The 20,721-nt window shown below is 35.6% G+C and overlaps 1 protein-coding gene across 1 annotated transcript in view; it reads left to right on the top strand.

The window, feature by feature from the left end:
• Positions 1-20,721, top strand: part of RYR2 (ryanodine receptor 2) — an 830,352-nt gene that overhangs the window by 689,013 nt on the left and 120,618 nt on the right. The window contains exons 72-78 of the mRNA XM_027531123.1: positions 6,720-6,890; positions 7,975-8,034; positions 10,531-10,665; positions 14,089-14,124; positions 14,868-14,980; positions 17,229-17,325; positions 19,105-19,208. Of these exons, the coding sequence (XP_027386924.1) occupies positions 6,720-6,890; positions 7,975-8,034; positions 10,531-10,665; positions 14,089-14,124; positions 14,868-14,980; positions 17,229-17,325; positions 19,105-19,208 (716 nt within the window). The remainder of the gene's footprint in view (positions 1-6,719; positions 6,891-7,974; positions 8,035-10,530; positions 10,666-14,088; positions 14,125-14,867; positions 14,981-17,228; positions 17,326-19,104; positions 19,209-20,721) is intronic.

The following is a 20,721-nucleotide window of genomic DNA, read 5'->3' on the forward strand; positions in this document are numbered from 1 at the left end:
ACATGGGATAGCGCACAAGGTATGCTAGCGAATAGTCAAATATGCAAAATAGTAAGGCACTCTAGCCAAGGATATCAATCTCTACCAACTCAACAAATTACTCAAGAGAGATGCCTTGGGAGAAGGGAGATGGTACCCCAGTGAACCCCAAGAGTCCATCTGATTTGTTCCGTTGATGATCACTGGGAAAATAAAACAGCATCACCCAATACTCTAGTCTTATTTAGAGTTGTAAATGCCATGTATTTGACACTACTAGACATGAACTTAAAATTAATGCTAGTTGAAGCTTTGTATCCCTAGTTGTCTGACTGCTATGGGCTATTATTTTGTGTGTCTGTGTTATTGAAACTCTCAAAAAAGATGATAAATTTTCTTTTCTCTGGGAAGACAATAAGCCTGAAGAGTGAGGAGTTGCTCCTTTGGAAGATGGTGTACTAAGAGTATACATTTCATAGGGGTATTTTGAACTGAAAACTGTTAGTGAATCATTTTGCTTTGTCATTATGTTGTCAGTTTAGCCCAGTGTTAACAGAGGCATAGAGAGAGGCCATAAGAGGTCAGGGATTCTTCAGTATCTGCAAATTAATCAATGTGATACACCACATTAACAAATTGAAAGATAAAAACCATATGATTATCTCAATAGATGCAGAGAAAGCCTTTGACAAAACTGAACATCCATTTATGATAAAAATCCTCCAGAAAGCAGGCATAGAAGGAACATACCTCAACATAATAAAAGTTATATATGATAAATCCACAGCAAACATTATCCTCAGTGGTGAATAATTGAAAGCATTTCCCCTAAAGTCAGGAACAAGACAATGATGCCCACTCTCACCACTACTATTCAAAATAGTTTTGGAAGTTTTAGCCACAGCAATAAGAAAGAAAAAAGGAATCCAGATTGGAAGAGAAGAAGTAAAACTCTCCGTGTTTACAGATGACATGATCCTCTACATAGAAAACCCTAAACACCCCACCAGAAAATTACTAGAGCTAATCAATGAATATAGTAAAGTTGCAGGATATAAAATTAACACACAGAAATCCCTTGCATTCCTATACACTAACAATGAGAAAACAGAAAGAGAAACTAAGGAAACAATTCCATTCACCATTGCAACGATAAGAATAAAATACTTAGGAATAAAGTGAAGTTGCTCAGTCGTGTCCGACTCTTTGCGACCCCATGGACTGTAGCCTACCAGGTTCCACCATCCATGGGATTTTCCAGGCAAGAATACTGGAGTGGATTGCCATTTCCTTCTCCAGGAGATCTTCCCTCCCCAGGGATTGAACCCAGGTCTCCTGCCTTGTAGGCAGATGCTTTACCATCTGAGCCACCAGGGGAGTCTCTATACTTAGGAATAAATCTACCTAAAGAAACAAAAGACCTATATATAGAAAACTATAAAACACTGATGAAAGAAATCAAAGATGACACAAATAGATGGAGAAATACACCATGTTCATGGATCAGAAGAATCAATATAATGAAAATGAGTATACTTCCCAAAGCAGTCTATAGATTCAATGCAATCCCTATCCAGCTACCAACGGTATTTTTCAGAGAACTAGAACAAAGAATTTCACACTTTGTATGGAAGTACAAAAAACCTCAAATAGCCAAAGCAATCTTGAGAAAGAAGAATGGGACTGGAGGAATCAATCTGCTTGGCTTCAGGCTATACTACAAAGCAACAGTCATGAAGACAGTATGGTACTGCCACAAAGAAAGAAACATAGATCAATGGAACAAAATAGAAAGCCCAGAGATAAATCCATGCACCTATGGACACCTTATCTTTGACAAAGGAGGCAAGAATATACAATTAAGAAAAGTCAATCTCTTTAAAAAGTGGTGCTGGGAAAACTGGTCAACCACTTGTAAAGAATGAAACTAGAACACTTTATAACACCATACACAAAAATAAACTCAAAATGGATTAAAAATCTAAATGTAAGACCAGAAACTATAAAACTCCTAGGGGAAAACATAGGCAAAACACTCTCTGACGTAAATCATAGCAGGATCCGCTATGACCCACCTCCCAGAGTAATGGAAATAAAAGCAAAAATAAACAAATGGGACCTAATTAAACTTAAAAGCTTTTGCACAATGAAGGAAACTATAAGTAAGGTGAAAAGACAGACTTCAGAATGGGAGAAAATAATAGCAAATGAAGCAACTGACAAACAACTAATCTCAAAAATACACAAGCAGTTCCTGCAGCTCAATTTCAGAAAAATAAACGACCCAATCAAAAAATGGGCCAAAGAACTAAATAGACATTTCTCCAAAGAAGACATACAGATGGCTAACAAACACATGAAAAGATGCTCAACACCACTCCTTATCAGAGAAATGCAAATCAAAACCATAATGAGGTACCATCTCACGCTGGTCAGAATGGCTGCTATCCAAAAGTCTACAAACAATAAATGCTAGAGAAGGTGAGGAAAAAAAGGAACCTTCTAACACTGTTGATGGGAATGCAAAACTGGTACAGCCACTATGGAAAACAGTGTGGAGATTCTGTAAAAAACTGGAAATAGAACTGCCTTATGACCCAGCAATCCCACTGCTGGGCATACACACCGAGGAAACCAGAATTGAAAGAGACACGTGTACCCCAGTGTTCATCGCAGCACTGTTTACAGTAGCCAGGACATGGAAGCAACCTAGATGTCCATCGGCAGATGAATGGATGAGAAAGCTGTGGTGCATATACACAATGGAATATTACTCAGCTATTAAAAAGAATGCATTTGAATCAGTTCTAATGAGGTGGATGAAACTGGAGCCTATTAAACAAAGTGAAGTAAGTCAGAAAGAAAAACACCAATACACTATATTAATGTATGTATATGGAATTTAGAAAGATGGTAACGATGACCCTATATGCGAGACAGCAAAAGAGACACAGATGTAAAGAACAGACTTTTGGACTCTGTGGGAGAAGGTGAGGGTGGGATGATTTGAGAGAATAGCATTGAAACATGCATATTATCATATTTGAAATAGATTGTCAGGAACTTCTTCTGAACAGAGATTGAGACCAAATACAAATACCAACCAAGAGACAAATTGTCACATATCTTCAGCTAGTCCCTCAAGCAGGGATAATCACTATGTGTATGGAGTACCATTTCTAAAACTATAAGAAGACTGTAAGTTGGCCAGCAGACCAATGTAGAGTAAGGTGATCTGGGATAGGGAAGCTCAGTTTGACCTAAAGCAAAATATCTGTAGCCTAGAGAGAGGCCAGTATATAGATAATTGGCCATAATACTTGGGTAGTTCTAGTTTTCTTGTTTTTTGAGGAACCTCCATGCAGTTCCACAGGGGTTGAACCAATTTGCATTCCCACTAATAGTGTACGAGGGTTCCCTTTCTTCCACTTTGTCACCAAAACTTGTATCTTTTGTCTTTATGATGTATAGTGTCACTTTTATACTTCATATATCTAAAAATGTTTAAATCGTCTATCATTTTGTTTGTGTCTACTTTGGGAGAGTTGTAGGCCATTTCATTGGGGAACTACTAGAAAATTCTTCCCTTTTTCTTGGTCCTCTATTAAATTTTAGATCATTTTAGGTGAATTTGTTGGAGCTATATCTGTGGTGTGTGAGAGAGAAAGATAGAAATACACACACAGATTTATTTAAGATAGAGTTTGTCCTACTTTCCTCCTTAACTATGCTGTCGACAGAAATAATCAATAAACAGTCTAATAATAGGAATAAACAAGAGTTTTATCAGAGCCAAACAAAACTGTAACCTGGGAGACACAGATTCAAGAAGCACTCATCAGAGGTGTGTTCTGCCATACTGCAAAGTGCAGGAGACTAATAAAGGCAAACACCAGAAAATTACTTAAGTTGTTTGTCAAGAATTATGATTGGAGCTGGCAAGAAGTGTGCTTGTTAAGTAAGGGTTGATTGGGATCTGAAATAGTTGCATAGTTACCAGAGGAGGTCTTGAGACTATAAGGTTATAGCTGGAAGCTGCTAGCAGATCTTGTTTTGAGGGTGGCTGGTGGTGTCCTTGAGTCTGGTACAGTTCAGAAAATTCAGGTTCTCAGTAATGCAGGATCATGTCTCCAACCACAGTCACAGTGGCCACTGAGCTCCATTTTGGATGCCTGAACGATTGTTACTCTATTTTAATTTTTTAAATGTATTGTTTTCTTTAATGGTTAAAGCAGATGTGCAATGAGTGTTTGGCGGGTCACAAAACAAGCTGTTCTGGTTAGTGTAAAATTTCAGTTAAATTATGTGTGACCTAAGAATGACTTCCCCAGATCTCAATATCTGAAATTTTCTTCCATCAGTACCTACATATTGACCACGTTATTGTGTATTCATGTCTGATTCAAATGTTAGGTGATGGATTGAAAATAAAATATGCACCTTCAGTAACTATAGCAGTTCTGTTCAAATTATTGAACAGCTCCTATGAGTCAGGCACAGTGCTTAGTTCTATATACAGAAAGGAACAAAATAGGTTTGACCAGTTCCCTAATGGAGCTCCAAAGTCTGGGGAGGAAACGCACTGAAGAAGCAAAACCAACACATACAGATGTCCATGAGGATATTTGGTTTTGTGTATATTTAATTTCTTCATACCAACAGTGGACTGTTATCAGCCATAAATGTTCAAAGATATATTAACTATTCTTTTCGGTTTACAGATTTCCTGTGGTATAGAAAACAAGATTACATAATATTTTGAGTATAGGCGGAATTAATTTTTCTACTATTTCTCAAAATTGAACAATGTAGACTTGCCTTTAGTGTTGATTTAAATTATTTTTATTATAACATCACCTAAATATTTATAAATATCAAACCAAGTTTAAGTTCCATTTACTTATGCAACCATAAAGCTAAAAGAGTTTTAGAAGTTAAAATCAAAGAAAATTTCAACACCAATACAATGTAGGTTTTAATGTATTAATATTTAGTAATATTGTTTTTCTAAGACTGAATTACCAGTGTTGGGTTGAAATATGTTTGCATAATTTGTTTAATTTTTAGGATGGAGGTTCCTCATGTGGGTTGATTATTTTAATCACTGTGGCTATGTTTCCTCTTAGCAAAGAGCTCATTCAAAACCACTAATTCATTATTTTTATAGATTAATGAATTTAAGAGTACAAATAACTATTCATTGTACTTTTTTTATGAAACTTAATAATCTCTAACAAATTGGTACAGATGAAAGTGGGATCTATGCAATAAGTGGGCTTCCCAAGTGGCGTTATTGATAAAGAATCTGCCTGCCAGTGCAAAAGACGTAAGAGACACAAGTTTGATCCCTGGACCAGAAAGATCCCTGGAGTAGGAAATGGCAACCCACTCTAGAATTCTTGCCTGGAGAATCCCCATGGACAGAGGAGCCTGGCAGGTTATAGTCTGTAGGGTCACAAAGAGTTGGACATGACTGAAGCTATAAGTACATCTCTTTGGAATGTGAATATGATTCTTATTACTATGGTTCAGATTTTATAGATTTGATATATATCAATATATGCTATATATATAATGATATAATACATCGTATGATATATATGATATTATTAACATATCAGCTACTGTCACTACATGATTTCAGTTGTTTCAAAACTTTCACTATGCAAAAACCTTCTTTGAGTATCATGTTGTGATATATTTTGCCTTCTTTTGGGCAAGACAGATCATTTGTATGTTAAATTTTCTTCTGTTTTTTCTTAGCTCAAAACTATTATACCATATCATTATCATAAAAGTATATTTAGTGTTTGATTTGTTGTTACAAAGAAATTTAACATATATGAACAAGGGCATATGGGACAGTTGTTTTAATTTTAGTCTTCCAACGTGCCCTCTATATAGAAAAAGGATCCTCACTACCCAGTGAAAATTAGACTCTCTAGTTTGAGGTAACCCTAGCACAGGCATGGTTTTCAACAGAATTACAAGGGAACTTAAGTATCATGGCTGTGCTCAGCTGTAAGCAAGTCATCCAGAGATAATCCTAAATATTTAAGTAACACTGATTAGTATATTATTAATATGTCTCTTTCTGTTAGATGGGGATTAAGGCCTTGGGGAGACAAGTGTTCAGCCTATGTAAAAGGCAAATAAATGTTTGAGAGTTTTATATATGCTGTGTGTGTGTGTGTGTGACACAGCAAGCATTTGTCAAAGTAAAAACTATTTATTCTTACATTTTTTTCCTCTTAAGCATTGATAATTATATAACACACAGTATCTGAAATTGCCATGAATTTTTCATACATCCATATGCCTCTCTAAAATTACAACGTGCAATTTCCTTCTGAAATTATATAGAGGAATTCCCTGTTGGTCCAGTGGTTAGGACTCCACGCTTCCACTGGCAGGGGCTTAGGTTCAGTCTCTGGCCAGGGAACTAATATTCTTCAAGCCACATAGTGTGGCCAGACTAAAAACAAAAACAAACCAACAAAGTAATAACCCTTTTTTTTTTCTTAAAAAATATATAAATGCCTATGGGGGAATTACAGTGACTTGGGGATCTGAGAAGTAGGACTATTGAAAAGAAAGAGAAGAGGTATCCTCAGTAGGATTTTCAAAAACAGGGACCAGCAGAAAATGAGGAAAATGAAAACCACAGTCAGTTAGAAAAGGCTCATGAATCCTGAGACAAGAAATTGTTGCAGATTCCAATGTTTATCTTTGTTCCATAGGCAGCTGTTTCTGATCAGGAAAGGAAGAAAATGAAGCGCAAAGGGGACCGATATTCCATGCAGACATCTCTTATTGTGGCCGCTCTGAAGCGGTTGCTGCCCATTGGGTTGAACATCTGTGCCCCTGGGGACCAGGAGCTCATTGCACTGGCCAAAAATCGCTTTAGTCTGGTAAGGCTCCTGTTCCTCCCATTGGGAAAGATCATTTGACCTCCAGCTCCTCAAGTGTTTGGATTCCTTTGTCTCACTGTTCTGTGCCCATGTTTCTTTCCATTGAAGGCTTTATTAACCAGTTTTTCTATACAGGCCCTAGGACTCAGACACAGAGATGGCCTAATATTTTTTTTTGGAGGCTGTTTTTATTTCTAAATTATGTTAATCACCTGAAGGGTATATTCACACACAAAATGGAAAGATGGCAACAAGTCGCTAGTAATGAGGGAAAAAATGGATTTCCTATGAACTCCTATATCAAATTTGTGATGAGAGGTATCTGCAGATTTATGATGGGTATTTTTTTCATAAATGCATAATGTGTTAGGTTAGATGCATAATGTGTTATGCTGATCGTGGGTGGATAAGATGTTGACTTTTAAATCAGTTTTTCTCCTTTGTGAGCATCAAGATTGAAGTTCTCAAGATTTCTTGATGGCCTTCAACTTTCCTCTATGGCTATACAGAGAGAATGCAGTTTTTTGAAAATAGGCATGCTATGTTATATACATGTAAAATAAAAGGTATATTCTCCCTCCCACACTGAGGAACCTCTCTATATATCCACAGTTTGAGGCCCTACTGTGAGCAAATTGAGGGGCGGTTGTGGCCAAGGGGGCTACAAGGATGCAGGCCCGTTGGCTGTTGTTTAATATTTGCTTCTCAGGGTATGCTCCTCATGATTACTGCATATTTGTAGATGTTATTGGCTAAAATGACTTCATGGAGATTTTAGAGAATACTGGAGACCTCCTTATGTTTGAACCTAAAGGAAGATGCCTCTGCTCTACTTCCTGTGACCTGGAAATTCAGTTGCATTAAATCTAGTGAAGTTCAGTTAGGCGGTTGTCTTGTTTCAAGTCCCAGCAATATCAAAGAATTACCTGAGCAATAATCCCCCAGATTTATGGCATGTATCAAATCCTATAGAGATGTTTGTTCAGACATAGACTGTTTCAAAAGAAGTTAGAATTACTTCTATTGACTTGTGACCATGGATGCACTATAAGACTTCTTTTAGGTAACATTTATTTCTTGACAGAAAGACACTGAGGATGAAGTTCGAGATATAATCCGCAGTAATATTCACTTACAAGGCAAGGTAAGCCCAATATTATTCAAAAGGATACTTAGCACCTATAAACTATATAGTTAATCTCTCTTTAGAAGAAATACTACAAATAATGTTACTTTAACAAGTAAGGTAGTGAAAATATATCATCTTATTCATTATTCTGCTTGCAAATCCTTATGAATTAATGACTCTTAAGGTAACAAATGATGTATTTCTAAAGTAGATCACCAAAGACTGTCAAACTTTGTTAAAAAAAAAAAAAAGGTGGCACCAGTTGAAATAAAGGTTGGGAATTTCCTTCATACAGCTGAATTTGAGGACTTTTGTGACATGGAGACAGTTGTCTATGAAAATTTGATATTTTACACCTAGTTCTCAAAAATGAAATAAGTTTAAGAGTCATTAGCACATAGGAGATAGTAAGAATTACTGTAATAGGAAAGCCAGTGTACATTCAGAAGAGAAACATGAATGGAAACCATTATAACATCTATTTTTTAACTGTGGGTAAAATGTTTGCTGTAAGTAGTTTTTGTAGTCAAAGTATTTACCATTATTTGGAAATGCTTTCATAGTAGTGGATAAACTATTCATTTGTTTACTGGACCAGTTATTTAATATGAAAAGTCTTGCAGTTAATTATTTTGACTCAACTATTTGCTTCTATTCAGATGTCCCTTCTGAGGATTTTTTAAATTATGAAAATGTCCAGATGTCAAAAAGAATTGATTACAGTATAATATATCCCTATCTGGGTATTAAAATGTTTATTTCCAAAGATCCAAACCATATTCATTTTTTTAACACTTCAGAATATAATGTGATAAAGGTGTGACATGGTTTTGCAATATTTGCAATGCACAGAAATTATTTAGGACAGATTTCATGTGCACTTGTTTATGAAGTCCATTATTCATTTAATTTTAACTTTAACAGAGTAGGAGGTTAATTCCCATATGAGCATGATGTCTTTGCAGATAAAATCAAAAAGATTATTCAAAATATTTATAAAGCCTCCAGCTTAACCTCAAGTTTATACATGGGTGTTTGAGGAGATCATGTGTCCCTGAAAGGATCTCAAGATTTTTAGGAAATTTGGGCCCATTCTTTGACAACCATGGTCTCAAATAGAGACAGGAAATATTCATTACCTCTGAGGTGTGTATGCCACTCTCAGGAAACAGCAAATAAAAAGTTATGTCTTGGATAAGCAGGAGGAAATCCTTCCATTCTATTCTAGCGGTTACTTATAGGAATACTTTGGACAAGGTATGCTGTATATTGTGGTATCAGGAAGAAAGAGAAGAGCTGAGAAGGATGAACATGTATCATCAGTATTTCATCTCCCAATGAATGGAACCTGAAAGTAAAGACATAATGAATACTTATTCTTTGTAACATTTCATTATATACTTTTTATACTAAGGGTTGGGCCCCCATATATATGGACTTACAAACAATGAGTTCTTTTGTTCTCAGCTCCTTCTTGAACACATTGTCTTAAAATTGTAGGACTGGTAATCCTGGGGACAAGAGGGGGTAATTTTATATTAAAAGAATAAAATCTGTACGTCCAATAGTCCTCAAATGAAAAAAGTATATGAATAAAACACATTTTGTTTTATCAAAGGACAAATAGGTGTTGACAAGTTATTCAGTGTACAAAATTCTGTCTCCGACTATGTGAAAGTTATTTTTTTGAAACATTCAGACTCTGCTTTCTCTGGCTAGGAGTTGTAAAGCTTTGGATGTTGTTGATCTAATTCTTCGTCATTATTCTCCATTTCCCATGTTGAAAGGAAATATTTAATGGGAGGAGAAACATAAAAGTATTGCTTTGCCTGTTTTTAATGACATAGTTATTCTAAATTATTTCTTTGAAGTGATCTATCCCTGGAAAGATGCTTGTATTTGTCCATTTCTATGGTTTAAAATAATCTTTCTTAAAAACCTTCAGAATTCCATTATATCTTTAACTCAAGAAATTTGACAGTATTAAAAAGTAGAGTCCATAGATTATCAAAATATGATTCGATATGCCTTCATTGATTTATATTCATTGGTATCTTAGTTTCAGTGAGTCTAGGCTCTGTTGTTGAGTCCTTTTGATCCTATATCATTGCCTCTAAAATAAATCTTTCACTGATTTGAGTGAAAGGAAAAGAAAAAAATAAAAATAGCTTTTGCCTGTTTTCTTTCCCTGATGATCTTCAGTTCATCGTTAAATCCTAGTTGAAACTTCACTTGTTTAGAGAAATCTTGCCAACCACAATAGATTGGGTTAAGTCCCCAAGGTACCTTATATTTCTTCCTAGCAGCCCTGTACCATTGTAAACATTTATTTGATGTCTGTCTGTCTTACCAGATGACAAGTTTCATGAGTACAAGGCACTTCTGTCTTGATCTCTGCGTCATGTTTTCACCCTGTGCCTGTGCTCTATATGTAGCTATAGATTGACTCTTCAGAAATGGGTGTTCTTCTCTTTCCTCTGTATTTTTTGAATGGTTTTCTTTTTTCTGCAGTTGGAGGATCCTGCTATTAGATGGCAAATGGCTCTTTACAAAGACTTACCCAATAGGACAGAAGACACTTCAGATCCTGAGAAGACAGTGGAAAGGGTCTTGGATATAGCAAATGTACTTTTTCATCTTGAACAGGTTAGCTTTTGTGTTGATTCAGTCACATTTGGATTAACCTTGTAAGAATGTTTTTTTAAAGGACGTGTGCTAACTTGTGAGCCAAAAAGCATACGTGTTCAGCATGTTCATTAAAAATAATCTGTGACTTGGGAGTGCTTAGTATCTAATCAACATTATTTCCAAGCTTATAATTTTTGTAACCATTGATAGATAATGTATTGAAGGAGATCAAGGCCTCTGTTTTATTGTCTTTTCCAAAATGTTTCTAAAATTAAACAGATAATTAGGATTATATACTTAATTTTAAACCACTCTAACAAAAATTTCAGGAGTTACTCCTGACTTCAAATGTTTTATACCTTTATTTTTCATTACTGCTCATAGCAACATGTATGAGATACTGTCTTTCCCTGGTCTCATATTTGAATTTAAGGTCACTTGTTTAACCCTTCATTTTAATATTTTTGAGCTGATTTTTCTCAGGATCAGCAATACATTACATTTAGAGAAGAGCAAAAAGGAAAATCCCATGAACGGAGGAGCCTGGTAGGCTGCAGACCATAGGGTTGCTAAGAGTCGGACACGACTGAGCGACTTCACTTTCACTTTTCACTTTCATGCATTGGAGAAGGAAATGGCAACCCACTCCAGTGTTCTTGCCTGGAGAATCCCAGGGATGGCAGAGCCTGGTGGGCTGCCGTCTCTGGGGTCACACAGAATCGGACACGACTGAAGCAACTTAGCAGCAGCAGCAGCAATGCATTGATATTAAAACCATGTGAGAATAATGTTTTATATCATTTTTCAGTTATTTTCTATTTTAAACTAAAAGCTTACTGTGTGTCTTATTTTCTTATTTATTACCTTCGCTCAAGAATTCTTAAACCAATAATATCTGAAATGTTATCAATTGGTGGATTGTGTTTTTGTATAAGAAATCTTCTAGCTTACGCAACACAGAGACTTTCTCTGTTTCTCATGAGATCCATTCAACCACTAACGCCAGACTGAAGGTGCTTAGTGCAAACTCAGAAGTGTGCTGTCACTGCGTCTCCATGACAATACCCGCCTGACATGGAGGGGCAGTTATTTTACATTAAACACATATGTGTTTAAAATATTATTTTAAGCACATAAAATAATAAAATGCCCTGTGTCATCTCAGGATATTGTTATCTGAATGTTTTGTAGAACACACTAGAATAGCGATAATAAATATATTTCTTTGATTCCTATTTTATCTCATGATCTCCTATCTCTGCCCTAGCCAGTTAAATAACTAAAGATATCATCTAATGCAGTATCTGTTAATTTCCTTCTTGTTTACTGAAATGCAAATAACTTCTCAAAAGCCATGCAATTTACCACTATACCCGATGAAATTAAGCTAGGATACTCTTATGCCATATAACTATCAATATGTATTCACACTGTGTAACACTGTAATATTAATAATATAATATGATAATATAATATTATTTAGGCAACTTAATGTTTCCCTAAATGTTGTCATGAAATATTAAATAAATATAAATAATCATATATCAGCAGATGACAAGACTTGAGGTAATGATATGTTAAGTGATATATTAGGGTCATAGAGGATTCCCTGGTGGTCCAGTGGTTGAGACACTGTGCTTCCATTTGAGGGGGCACAGGTTCTGTTCCTGGTTGGGGAACCAGGATCGCACATGCCACGCAGCTTGACCAAAAATTTTTAAAAATAGAAAAGTTAAAAGAAAGTCATAGAATTGTGTACCTGAAATGATACACATATTAAAGGAGATTGTGCTACATATGCTTGTGCATGCTAAGTCGCTTCAGTTGTGTCTGACTCTTTGTGACCCTATGGACTGTAGCCTGCCAGGCTTCTCTGTCCTTGGGATTCTCCAGGCAAGAATACTGGAGTGGGTAGCCATTCCTTTCTCCAGGGGATCTTCCTGAGCCAGGGATCAAACCTGCGTCTCTTACCTCTCCTGCATTGGCAGGCAGGTTCTTGACCACTAGCATCACCAGTTAAATGGCAGTACTCTCTCATGAGTTTTTAATTCTTCCTGGTTTTCTTGCACATATCTAAGTTTCCTTGAATGGCTTTTAGATACATTAAATGAAGTTTATTGAACTCTAACTATGTTTTATTATAGTCATATGTTATATATTCATAAATACATGTGACATAATGAATGATATCATTTGCACAGTAATGAGATTCATTTTACTGAGCAACTATTTATCCCGTGAATATTTATTGTGTGCACTACCGTGTGAGAGCATTGTACTCTGCAGGTCCTGGGGCTTGAATTCTGTTGCTCAACTCAAGTGGCTGGTGCTCTAGGAGAGGATACAGACACATAGTTAACTATGTAATGATTTAGATGTGCTAGGATACAGAATGTACTGAAGAGAGAATAAAAGAAACGCAGACTTTCTCTAGCTGTGATGAGGGTGATCCCTGTGTAAATCTTTAAGATGTGTGAATATCTAGGAAAAGGTAAGCAGGTCAGATTTAAATGGCCAAGTATTCTTCAAAAATGTTAAGAATATGAATAAAAGAACTCATGAATTATCAAAAAACAGAAATGAGTGGGAAATATGTGTGTGCAGAATTCATTCCTTTCATCTCTCTATTCTTATGTTAATTCGTGAGTCATAGAATAGTTTGCTAAGAATATTTTCACTTGCTAACCAATATTTTCACTTGCAAAAGCGGTGGATGCACAGAAAAGACTTAATTTATCTCAAATGCCAGTGACCCATGCAAGTGACTTTTTGTACTGTACATCTGGTCATCTTTCTCAGAAGAGTGAGCTGTCTCCTTGGGATTGTCTAATACTCAAACACCAGACAAGCTAACGCATCAGCACAGCCAGACATTCAAACAGTTGCAAGACACATCTTGATGTTCGCTTTTGGATCACAGATCTTACCAACATCTATTTACTTCATTTATAGGAAAATTCACTATTTAAGGTCTTTCCTTTGGGTATTAAAATGCTCTGCCAAATGGCAGCCTTCATGACAGCGGAGACCTTTTCCAACATGTTCATCAGGGCTTAGGTACTTAATTATGTTTGTTGAGTGTTACCCATGCTGCTCACAATGCCTTATTCTCTGGGAATAGCATTATCCTTGATTCTATTTTCACCTACACTGTCTTAACAGTGCTTTGTTTTGCTTAACATAACCGAGAAGAAAACTGAACTAACTGGATAGTTATCAGAAAGTGTTTCTTGATCTTATAGAGGAAAGAGGATCACAGAAATAAGTGCTTTCAAATTACACAAATTGCTTTGTTAAAATTTCCAAACCACTGTTATCCAAACATTCTAAATGTTTTCTTCAGGCATTAGTATTACATTCATATTTTGACTCTTTACTGCAGAGGATAATACCTTTAGTTTTACTTTTTTTTAGCTAACATAACATTTTTATTTCTTCCAGAAATCTACATGTATGCGCCGGAGATATTACAATCTGGGAAGTACAGTGTTCAATTGCCTAGAAATTACTAATGAATGTAGAATTCCATGTTGGGATTTTTTTCTCTCTAATACTTATGATTAATCTCTTCCTTGAAATTCCGAATGCTATTAGCTAAACACATAGCTTGCTTGCATCATTTACTGCAACTTGTAAATTCTCATTTGTCCCTATCTAACAAAATAATTATATAGTTTAACATTTTTTCAAAATTAAATTCTTTTACTCACTTCTACTAATGTGTTCACAAAGACTTGTCATCTTCTCTCCATCTTATTAAATATATTAAGAAACAGTAGACTTCGTTAGAATTTTCTTTAACTGCCTCTATTTATATTTACTGTTGTAGCTCTTAGGATAAAATTAGTGAAAATGCATAAGCCAGGGTAGGTTAATTTTTCTTTACTTATGTTTTGGTACCATAACTGAATTTTAAAAAGGATGCAAAATTATTTCATATAGGATGGTTTCATATTTCTTTGGTTTTTAAAAATGATATAGCTTCTAAAGTACACATTGTTGGGAAAATATGATGTTTTTTCTAAGGAAAATACATAACATCTGAAACTATTTCAAATGTAGCATTGGGTGACTTTGAAGATATTTTCATAATAATTGTAAGATACTTTTGGAAAATTGAAAATCTAAAAGTTTTTAGCTAAAAGGTACAGCTGTTTAGTACTACGTTCCTGAAGATGTTTGGGGGGTTAAATATGTATGTCTCTGTCTTTCTACCTCAGGTTGAGCATCCTCAGAGATCAAAAAAGGCCGTGTGGCACAAACTGCTCTCTAAGCAGAGGAAACGAGCTGTGGTTGCTTGCTTCCGGATGGCTCCTTTATATAATCTGCCGAGGTCAGAATTTCTTTAATGTTGCTAATAGATTAAAATTACTCTTCCTCTAAGAAGTGATAGGAGGCTAGCATATACCTTGACATGGATATAGTAGTCCAAGAGAAGGATGAAGGAGATTTATTTCCTCTTCTGTGTAATGCTTAACTTCCTTTTTTCCTGTTGGTTATTCTCATTGGCCTGTAATGTCATTATTGAATAGATTGTATTTTTTTATTAAAGTATATTTGTGCTTTAGATGTACAGTAAAAGGATTTATACATTTATCTTTTCTTTTACAGATTTTTTTCCTGTATAGGTTATGAGAATATTGAGTAGATAGATACTGTGCTATACAGTAGGTCCTTGCTGGTTATCTGTTTTCTATATAATAGCATATATATGTTAATTTCAGACTCCTAACTTATCCCTCCCCACCCTTTCCCCTTTGGTAACTATAAGTTTATCTGTTACTTTTAAATAATTAGGAGGATCTGCTCACATATTTGAGGCAGGATAGAGAAATCAGCTTCCCTAATAGCTCAGTTGGTAAAGAAGCTGCCTACAGTGCAGGAGACCCTGGTTCAATTCCTGGGTTGGGAAGTGCCTCTGGAGAAGGGATAGGCTATCCACTCCAGTATTCCTGGGCTTCCCTTTGGCTCAGCTGGTAAAGAATCCACCTGCAATGCAGGAGACCAGGGTTCCATCCCTGCATTGAAAAGATCCCCTGGAGAAGAGAAAGGCTACCCACTCCAGTATTCTGGCCTGGAGAATTCCATGGACTGTCTAGTCCATGGGGTCACAAAGAATTGGACACACCTAAGTGACTTTCAACCAGTCTTTGGGGTCAGACTGCCTTGATTTGAATCCTGACCTCACAGCTTATGAGTGCATGATTTTGGTCAAGGTTCTTTCCTGACTTTTTTGTAGTTTTCTCAACTGTACCATAATGTTTGCCTCATAGAGTTGTTTAGGTTATTTAATGGGTCGAGGTAGACAGAATGCTTAGAACTGAACGTAACACAACGTTAATCGTTGTTTGTTACTTTTGTGATTATTTCATCTTTGGGGAAAAGAATTGATAGGGAACTAACTTATGGGAATAATGCAAATACATTACCCTTCATGGTACCTCTTCAACTCACTTTATTGACTCAACATCCAGTTCCATCAACTAGCAGATTACAAGTTAGTTTCTACAATACAACAGAGTCTGCTATTCCACTTTCTCTGATATAACATATTCAAAATTGTATTCCTTATTCCAGTGGTTCTCAGACCTGGTGCTTTAAGGAAATACACTCAGATTCACTTGAGGAGTATCCAAGCCTCAACCTGTTGAATCAGACTATCTGAGGGCTTAGCATGTGTACTGTGTAAAAACTCCCCAGGGGATTCTGATGTGCCAGTAGAGTTGAGCTTCTCTCTTGTATAAGAATTGATGGTGAGTTCTGGCCATTCCAGGTGCCTGGTCAGTTCTTCTCTCTGGATTTCAAGGCCCTTCATAAACCTAAGTTTATGTCTCACGATTCCTTAGTCTACCTTTGGTACTGTTAATGTTGTAGCATTCCACTCTACAATGGCACCATCTCATTTTAACATTTAGCTCTTATGTTCCCTTATTGATGTGACTTTCTTAGAGTGGAACCTTAGCCATATATCACATCAATTTCAAGATGAGTTTAGTCTTTATTGGTTTTCTTTATTTCATAGGCAACTATTTTCATCAGTATTCTAGGATTTAATCTTTGGATATATACTCCCATAAAGTTCCCTTAATACGTTTACTTTTGTAATCCTCAGAGGCTGTATCTGATGTTAACAGGAAGACTGAATAATTCCTCTCTTGAAGCTCATGACTGTTTATCCAGAGCTACTTTATGTCATAAGAGCTACCATGTAATGAGCATCTATCCAACATGTTTTATGTTCTTTATCTCAGCTTGAGTCTCACAAAACTGAAGCATAGATGGGGTTATCCTAGTTTTATAAATGAGAGAAGTAAAGTTAACAAAGTTTACTTTGTTTACAAATGTTAAAAACTTTGTTACAAAGTTTACAAATGTTACAAAACTTAGAAATAACTGAATCCAGGTCAGTATGATCTGAGAAAGCTTTCTCTATCTACTGCAATGTCTTGCTTCTCCAGTGGAGATTGGAAAGTTTATTTTTATTTATTCTTTTATGCACAGATAATCCAGTGATTAAGTGCTACTGAGTGCCTTTTCAATTTATTTTTTAAAAAGCTCTTGAAATTGTGCTTACCTTTTAGGCATCGGGCTGTCAATCTCTTTCTTCAGGGATATGAAAAGTCTTGGATTGAGACAGAAGAACATTACTTTGAAGATAAATTGATAGAAGACTTAGCGGTATGTTTTTGCTGGGTTAGAAGATGAAAGAAGGTCTGGGTTTGGTGGGATAACATTGGTGTGAGCCATTTATCTTATAACATTGAAAAGGAAACAATATTGCAGCCTGTGGGGCTCAGGAAACTTTATTCTGGATTGTTACTGCATGCAATGCTTAGGGAAAATTCACTCGTCTTATTTCAAAGAGATCTCATCAACAGCCAGTAGTTCAGAATTTAAGTAAATTTTGACTCGATTGTTCTTTTAAATTATTCCTCAAAGGAACTTCAAACAACCTCAGAACCAGGATAGAACTATAAAAGCTGAACCATAAAAAATGATTCACCAAAAATAAGGTGAAGTTTAACAAAAGCCAATGAAAAGTGGCTGGTTGTTAAACATATGCAGGGCAGAGAATGATAGATTAGATGCAGGAAGAGCAGAAAGTCACAGTAGATATAGAATAAACGGAGAAGTGGAATTTTTCATCCAACCATGCTGATAAGGACGCTTGTGCTACTGAGAATGCTTCACTCAAGGGAGCCATTGTCTCAATTTTTTATAAGCTGTGGCTCTATTTAAAAATTTGATCAAGAACCACCTTCTCAGGGAATTTACAAGCATGTAGTTCCACCGCGTTTTGTAGACTGAGAGGCTCCATAATTCCAAAGTTAAAACTTTGGTCTAAAGTTTTTTTTGAAAAAACACACAAATAATCAGGGAATGTGATGGACAAACTAATCTAATTCGTAAAACCTTAACCCTGATTATTCCCATATCTTTTATTTAGTTATTATTTTTATTGGGGTATAGTTGATTTACACTATTGTGTTAGTTTTTGCTGTACAATGATCCTATATACTTTAAGTGAATTTCATTTTTCTTTAGAATCAAACCTTTAGAATATTAGAATATTTTAACCTTGCAGATTTACCATACTAGCTGCAACATTAAGCCTTAAATCCAAGAAAGAACACCACTTACATATAAAGAATATCAGTTTGAATGTGTAAGTCTAATAGAGATACAAAATTCATTAGCCATTCAACAAACAGGATTAATTCATTCTTGAGTCAGTAAAAAATGCTTAATAATTTTCCTTATGGTAATTGTTCAGTAAATGAAATTACTTTTTTTAAGTTTTAAAAATAAAAATGAGAATAACATGTAAGTGGTTCAAACATTAACTCATTCAGCATTCTTTACCTATCTCTGTCTACGTAGGCAACAAAAATGTTTCATTTGATAGAACAGTTTGCCTTGCTAGGTGCACTAAATTTTTATACATGGAGTGACAGCATTTTATTGCAATTTTTTGTATTTGAGATCTCCTTAGAGCTGCTGAAATCCATGTAGCAGTTCACTTTTCAGTTAGTTATGATGCTGCTTATAAGAATAGTATTCAATTTTTTTAAAATGATATAAATCATGCTTTCCCACAATGTTTTTTTTGTCCCATTATTCAACAACTTTTTAAATTAAAAACTTGTTTTATTTTTATTTTATTTGGCTGTGCTGTGTGGCATGTGAGATCTTAGTTCCCTAACCGGGAATCAAACCTGTGTTCCCTGTATTGGGACATAGAAGTCCCAGCTTTCTTCTTTAAAACTGTATACTTTTGCATCGATAATATAATACACACGTCTGGGTACAATGCATATAACATAGACACAGACATGCACCACAATAGGAAGAAAAAGACTTTCTTTTTATTTGCTATTCCAAGCCTTCACAATGCTCCTGGGTTTGAGTGAACATTTCACCTTAATGTGAAATTTTATGAATTTGACTTTTTTATAGAAACCTGGAGCAGAACCTCCAGAAGAAGATGAAGGAACTAAGAGGGTTGATCCTCTTCATCAGCTGATCCTTCTGTTTAGTCGAACAGCTTTAACGGAGAAATGGTATGGTTGGGGAGTTCACAGGAGACATAGGAGGAACAAACAGAAACCCATGTCTGAATGTTCTGTTCGTCACATGTTCATGTTTCAATTTCATCGTCTTCTTGAGAGGAGAGAACATTGTTCAAAGTTAGTTGGGAAGATCCCCTGGAGAAGGAAATGGCTACCTACTCCAGTATTCTGGCCTGCAGAATTCCATGGACTACAGTCCATGGGGTTGCAAAGAGTTGGAGATGACTGAACGAGTTTCATTTCACAGGACTAGTCTGGTATACATGTATGAATCAACACTCGTTCAACTTCAGACTTTAATATTTACCTATCAAAGATTAATATTTACCTAGCTCTAATTCTTTTAATAGTACTGTAATTAGCTGGTTGAGTTGATTCCGAATCTTCTTATAATCTTTTCTTTATCACAAATGTCCTTTAGAAATTAAAACAAAAGAGCCCAAAGTAAATTTCAATACCAAAAGTGTTGGAGACCACCGGTGACCCCAAATATCCTGTATAGATTATCTCCATTGTCCAGTGAGTGTCAGGAAACTTCAGGAGATGGCTAAACCATCCCTTCAATGCGAAGTTTCTTTGAGATCTGTTTTAAAGGCCTTCTCCATTTTTCTTGGTTCTTGTTCTTTTGAATTCATGAAAACCACAGAGGGTAAAACCTCTATGGAATTAAATAAGAAATGCATTCATAAGCTTGATAATTAAAGTGTGCCAGCACCTGCCCATGATAGGGGCACGGCGTAGATTCATTCTGTAGATGAGACCTTGCAGAGGTTTCAAAACCTTCATCAGCTTCCCTGTCTTGGGAAAGAAAGCCAGCTTTGCCCTAGGCAAAGCAGGAAAAGAATTTAATTATCAATCCCTATTCACATGTGTCTTGACGAGTTCATCTGACCTCTGTGCATGTCATAATAATGTACATTTCTCCCTCTTAGCTAATGTGATCCATCTTTCTCTCACTATTTCTCTCTCTCTCTCTTATTATTTCCTAACTAACAAAATCATCTCATCCCTAAGCATAGAGCAGCTCCCTGTCTGGCATTGTCAGGTAATGAGGTATTTCTCATAAGTGGACTTTTCTGATGGCTGTAAGTTTAAAACTGCTAAGATAATTTTGCAAACAGAAATTTTTTGATGGAAGTCTTTCTTCAGTGAATTAGTGATTTTCATGCTTTTTCAAAAGAAGATAATAAATAGATTTTAACCTGTCTTAATTTTTAAGAATCTTTTATGACCATGATATTTTTTCACTATGTAGTCATAATAATTTGGGTAGTCTTTCAAACAAATGTCAGATATCACTTCTGCTGTCAAGATACCTGACATCATGTAAATTTTCTCATTTCAATGTTTGTATTTTTAAGAAAATATTAATGTTACTACATTTGTGTGTAAATCAGTAAATTATTTACACACAAACATATTTATTATATTAGACTGTAAAGTAAGATAGGGCCAACTCTTGAGGAAGTCTGATATCTTTGCTTTCTGATTCTACAATATTTTT

The sequence above is a fragment of the Bos indicus x Bos taurus genome, chromosome 28 (assembly GCF_003369695.1).
Source record: "Bos indicus x Bos taurus breed Angus x Brahman F1 hybrid chromosome 28, Bos_hybrid_MaternalHap_v2.0, whole genome shotgun sequence".
NCBI lineage: Eukaryota > Metazoa > Chordata > Mammalia > Artiodactyla > Bovidae > Bos > Bos indicus x Bos taurus.